The sequence below is a fragment of the Alexandromys fortis genome, unplaced genomic scaffold (genome assembly GCF_014885135.2).
Source record: "Alexandromys fortis isolate MF-2015 unplaced genomic scaffold, M_Fortis_MF-2015_v1.1 scaffold_21, whole genome shotgun sequence".
In the NCBI taxonomy this organism is placed as follows: Eukaryota; Metazoa; Chordata; class Mammalia; order Rodentia; family Cricetidae; genus Alexandromys; species Alexandromys fortis.
This window is the reverse complement of record NW_026067905.1, coordinates 15,181,090-15,187,098: the sequence shown is the minus strand read 5'-3', so window position 1 is coordinate 15,187,098 and position 6,009 is coordinate 15,181,090. Positions and strand designations below refer to the sequence as shown.

Genomic DNA, 6,009 nt, shown 5'->3' with positions numbered 1-6,009 from the left:
TTAAGAAAAGTGTATTATCAGGAACAGGTGTTAGACATAAAGCATCCTTAGAAGAGGAAATCTTGTCCTTGGGATGTAAACCTCAGACAAGTGGTTTCATCTTATGAATAGAAAGTTTCTGTCTCATTATCGCTATCATGGCCCTTCCTCTTCCTAACCCTTTATTTCATCTAGTGACCAAATATACCTNATACCTAATCAGTTCTCTGCACCTGTTGAACTATACTTTTTAGTACCTTCTTATGCAGCAGACATCATGGGGGTTGGGATCTAGCAAGCCTATCCATAAAGTTGAAAGTATAATATAACAGTCTTTGTCCATCAACATTAACCCATCTATTCCCTTGCTCATCATACACCCTGTGTATGACAAAGGTTCTGCTGTAGTCTTATACATTCCCATACTGTGCTTTCCTATCTCAGAGCTGTTTCTGAAGAGAATGATCCTTGTCTTGTATATGTATAGAATATCATTATTATAAAAGAGATTGTGCAAAGCTCATATCCCACATAGCCAGCTAATCGAGAAACCCGTCTATGCCTCAGCTGTGGCTCATACCAGGCTGTCTGCCATTGACCTCCAGGAAGCCTAGTCCCATGGGACACGTAGCTCCCGTCTGGCATAATTACATATGTCATGTCACACAGATGACACTGGAGTTGGTGTGGCAGACTATCACTCTAATACCAAAGCCAGGAAAAGAAACAACAGGAGGAAAAGATCCCCGATGAATTCAAACTCCACACTACTCAGTAAAATGCCTACAGAGTGCCCACACATCCAAAGATTATCACCTCCACCAAGATGAACTAATCCCTGAAATGCAGAGATGGTTCAACATATGCAATAAACCACATGCGTGTGTCTTTGCATCCTGGTAAATGTGTGCAGGTCAGAGGGCAGTCTAGGTCGTTGGGCTTTACCGTCTACGTTGTTTGATAGAGTTTTTTGTTCATGTCTGTGCACCCCAGGCTAGCTGGTCTCCAAGCTTGTAGAAATTCTCCTGTCTCTGCTACCATCCTGACTTAGAAGTGCTGGGTGTACAGACACGTACTAAATGATGTTGAACTCAAGAATCTGAACTCAGGTCCTCACACTTATGTAGAGTACCAAGGACTCTCCATATTGAACCATCTCCCCAGCCTAGTCGTTGCTATTCCAAATAGCTGTTACGGGCTTAGTATGAAGACTTCAAAGCTCCAGAGGCTGTTTGGAGATGAGTTAGGTTTAAAAGAAGTCTTAGGATGGGAACCTCCTCATGAGTTCTGTGACCTAACTCGTACAAAGGGAGAGAGAACTGCCTTTCCCCTCTCCTTGCCAGAAGGGCACAGAGAACAAAGACAATTACCATACACTGCAAGGAGACTGTAATGGCCAACAAGTTCAACTTGGGCTTTCAGCTTCTAAAACTGAAAGGAACTTAGTCTGTTTCAGCCACCCAGTCTAAGGTGTTCTTCTGACAGCCACTTAAACTTAATTACATATGTGCTCTGGTTTCTCCTCAGGTTGTATGAACATTTTACCCTTTTACCAAACTGACAAAATCAACCACTTGGCACACAGCAGACCAGCCCCTCGTGTTAATAAACTTCCTCTTTTTGGTCACGAGAAACAAATATTACAGGAAAGAAAAAAAGAATGATGCAACCTCTCGTCTCTGCAAACTGTGTTTGTAATTTCAGGTCACCTTATGGTCAATACGCTCAGATTACGGACATGAGAGGCTCTGACAAGGGGGCAGAACTGGGGTGGGAAGAAACAAGGTGATTGGGTTGTCTGAGACTCTAGAAGATCACGAGCAGATCGGATGTAAACAATCTTTATTTTTATTCTCAGGGCAACCAAAACTAACCCCACTCCTATGCTGGTCATCATATTGGCTTTTCACACTGAACCCATGAGTCCCAAGGGGCTTTAAAATCCACAGTGTGCGAGTACCCACCTACAAGAAATATGGAGGTTTTTTTTGCCCCTTTTCATTTCCTCAAAAGGCTCTCTTGTCTTTGAGTATCAAGAATGTGCCCTTTTCTCCCTTGGGCATGTTTTATGGCACTGAGGTACACAATGATTTGCTTACCTTTGCTACAGAGACCCAGTGATAATGACTCACACGGGTTTGCTTCTAGTACATGGGGGCCTCCATGGTGGGGCAGTCCAGGAAGGAGAGAATGTCATGAGTCACCTACAGAACAGGGCCACCCTGCCCTCCGTGTTCAAATACTAGATATATCACAGGGTGGAAATCAAGTCCTGATCCCTGACCTTGCACAACCTGGCTAGGCGTGGGGCTGGGATGGAGGGGCTAGTAAAGGCACAGCTGAGACACATGCTGGTAAAGATATGGTTTGCTAGGTGGGACTAGTGTGCAGGAAGAAAATATAACCAGGGTGGAGAGGGATTGGGTCGTCAGGGCAGGTGAAGGTTAATATGAGCTGAGCAGAGGGAGCTAATTAAGTGAAAACCTAAAGGAAGCAAGAAAATAAGGCGCAGAGACATTGGAGGGATCAAGGAGCAGAAATAAAGTTCGGAGTTCACAGGTCCTGGGCCACGCTCGCACCTGATCTGCTCGTGGAATATAAAAGTGTGGTTATCACACACAAAGGCCGTTTAAGAGAGGCCCACAGCAACGAGGAAGGGAAACCAGTGAGCTTGCGAGATAAGAAGCCCTTGGCGGACTGTGGGCAAGAGAGCGTCTAATAAAAAGATGGATGCATTTGAGTTTCCAGAGAATCACTGACTGCAGCGGGCAGATGTGAAAACAGAAAGGTCCCTTAGGGTTATTAGATGGCTCACGCAGAGAGTTTGTTAATGCAGAGAGTTTGTTAATGCAGAGAGTTTAATGCTGACGGACATGGTTTCAAGCAGTCAGACTGTTGATATGTTTGGATGGACGTGTCCGTAGGACTTCCCTTCATTGGGAAGGAAGGCTGCAGGAGGAATGGGGAGTGTGGGTCATCTGCGGGCATGCTGGCCTCAGGGATGGGAGGAAGAGGACTGAGGCGATACTTTATGGAAAGGAGTTTGGAGGAGTATGTCCCGAGGAAAGACCAGGACACCCATTTGGGATGTGCTCAGTGTGATCTTCTTACCAGACGATGAAGGCAAAGGCCACTGGGACGTATCAAGAGTTTGGAGACAGGCTGGCTGGGGACGTTGATGAGTCATTGAGAGAATGAACATAGGTAGGACCAAAACCAAGAAGGCAGCAAGTCATTTTGTCCCTTCTGCTGGCATCCCTATGGCCCCCCTATCTGGCTGCAGAGGAGGTTGAGATGAGTTTCTAGTGGCTGACTGACCAGGGACACAGTTCAAACGTGCCAGTTCTACTACTTAAAGTAACAAGAGAGGGCTGGGCGGTGGTGGCACACACCTTTAATCCCAACACTTGGGAAGCAGGTGGATCTCTGTGAGTTCGAGGCCAGCCTGGTCTACACAGTGAGTTCCAGGAGAGCCAGGGCTGTGTGTGTGTGTGTGTGTGTGTGTGTGTGTGTGTGTGTGTGTGTGTATGGCAGGGACTGAGGGACAATGAGCAATGGCTTCCAGCCCAGAGTTCTACTGTGCATCTAATGAAAAGAAGGAGCAGGAGGCCAAGAGGGAGTGGCAAGAAACAGAAGAACAGGAGAAAGATGCTGATGACTGAGCTCTGGGACCAGAGATGGAGGGTCTGAAGGCAACAGAAAATTAAACAAGATGTGATGAGCTGCAGGCAGGTGTGATATATTTTATGCTCTCTAGACAAAGGCACATGACCTTGGTCCCAACGGCATTTCTACAGAGTCACACAAAAGTGGCCTCTTGCCACAACTGGTTACATAATGAGTTACCTAACAGTCACATTTTTTTTGCATACTCATGACTTCCCAGATATCGTTAGCTGCCACCTTAACTAAATCGTTCCGGGTTTTCTAGATTGGTGGCGTGTTGTCTAAACCCATATATGGCCCTTAAAGCTGTTATTCCTTTCAGGTGCTTGTGGATGCACAGAAACGGCCCTTAGAAGGTTCCCCATCGGATCAGGAGGTGGTCTCTGGATCAGAACAGCCGTTTGGTGTGGTCCTAAGAGTGCAGAAACAAGCTAGGGGCTCCATCTTCTGGAGTTTGAATACTAGGAAGCCTCTGAAAAGGAAGCAAGTCCAAGGAGGAATAAAGTCACTGGTGTAGATGATGGTGTCTTCGAGGCAGAAGATTTATGGTGCAAAAACACAGTAAGGGCTGACTGGAGACTAGTACAGTGGACGGGGAGGTCGGAACCAGGTCCTTTGTGGTCTTAGATAATGTAATATTGAATTGGAAGTGTCACCCCAGCCTGCCAAGCGCTGACCCCTCCCAGGGGAGGGTCAGGCCCACTCCCACAGGGTCTTAGGGTTCCACTGGAATAAGGAACACGTGGTTTTGGGTTTGCATGTGCGCTCCCTCTGTCTTCCCCCTGCTGTGCTCCTGGCTACCTGGGACTGCCATCTATTAAACACAGGCATTTGATTGGGCTTAATCTGGTTTAATTGAAATTCTTTGCACCGGTAAAGAGGCTTTTCTTAACAGATACTGTGCAAAAAACTTTGGGTTTCATCTGAGAGCTACAGGGGAAGTTCTGGAAGGGTCTTCAGCATGGAAGTGATACACTCAACATTCGCTGTTAGATAAAGATCACAGGGAGGAGATGGGAGGAGGTCACCGTGCCTCAGGTGACTTCCCTTGAGTTCACAGAGTAGGAAGCACCCCACTCCTAAGAGGATCACATGTCTGGGTTTAGCTGAAAAATGAGTTCTCTTCACTCCTTCTGTAACAGCCCCATGGGCAACCACCTCTTGGGCACCACTTCCGTGCCAGATCTGAAAGACATGACTTCTGACATAAAATAAAATTAAAAAAAAAAAGGCTGTGCTTCATAAAGAGGAGAACCTTAGACCCGAGCACCACAGACTTGAAGACTAAGGAAAGCAGCAGAAGGCTACAGCTGCAGCCGGGAAGACGCGCTCATCAGGGAGCTGTAATATGATGCTTGATGGCATCATCTCTAGACAATGTGGTGATGGCAGCTGGGCTCTGCTATTAGGAAGTTCATCACACATGCCGACCAACAGGGCGAGTGATAGAGTGAGTCTTAACAAATATGGAGAGCTTACTAATAACCCCAGAACCCTCAGCCCTCTAGCCATCCTTTACCGCCGGGTGGATGGGAAGGAAAAGCTGCATTTTATCTTGTACCATGCCTTGATCAAGTGATTCTTATCCAACCGGATCAGGCCTAGGAATTTCCTGTTGGTCTGAGTTCTGAGTTCCAGAGCTTGACTGGAGTTGACAGCTCGCCTTCTCACGCAGGGATGAGTGCAGTCTCCCGGGAGTCCTCTCGACAGCTAGCATGGATCACTGATGTGATGGAAGCGGATAATGCCAGGAGGGAGTGAAGAAGGGTGAGGTCTGCTTCCAGTCATCACGCTGTAATAGTGATAGGACTGTAGGCATACCTAGGTGTGTCTGGAGTGCCCACTGCCTTCCCTCCTGGCTAAACACAAGCTAGTTTTCCAGGTCTGTAATATTCTCCAAGTTCTAGCTGGATTTTAAAATTGTTATATAAGCCATATAGAACTTTTGAAGGTACTGAACATGCCATAAAATCTCAAGCTCCTTTTTAAGGTCTCTCCAATCCCCACCTGCCTGCCTGACAGCTTGCCACACCTGCTAAATGCTACTGCTCTGGAAGCTGTAAAACTACTATTTCTCCATCAATATTGCCTTTACTGCCCAGACTTTGAGTCCAACCCCACCCCTCCCAACTCCCCAATCCCAGAGTTCTGCACCATCTTTCTCAAGAGAAAAACCACTGCCGGAGAGTTTTCCAGGACAGGTCATTAGTACCAAATGTAGCATAGGGGTTCTCTGAGGTGCAACAATGTCTGTTTTATTCTGATAGCCTTTCCTTGCTTTTTTTTTTAAAAAAAAATATCTATTTATTTATTATGTATACAATATTCTGTGTGCATGTCTGCAGGCCAGAAGAGGGTACCAGA

At 46.5% G+C, this 6,009-nt stretch overlaps 1 protein-coding gene across 1 annotated transcript in view; it reads right to left on the bottom strand.

Annotated features, from left to right (window-relative positions):
- Positions 1–5,312: 5,312 nt before the first annotated feature.
- Positions 5,313–6,009, bottom strand: part of Rgsl1 (regulator of G protein signaling like 1) — a 66,316-nt gene continuing 65,619 nt past the window's right edge. Inside the window, exon 22 of the mRNA XM_050135124.1 lies at positions 5,313–5,368. Within this exon, the coding sequence (XP_049991081.1) occupies positions 5,313–5,368 (56 nt within the window). The remainder of the gene's footprint in view (positions 5,369–6,009) is intronic.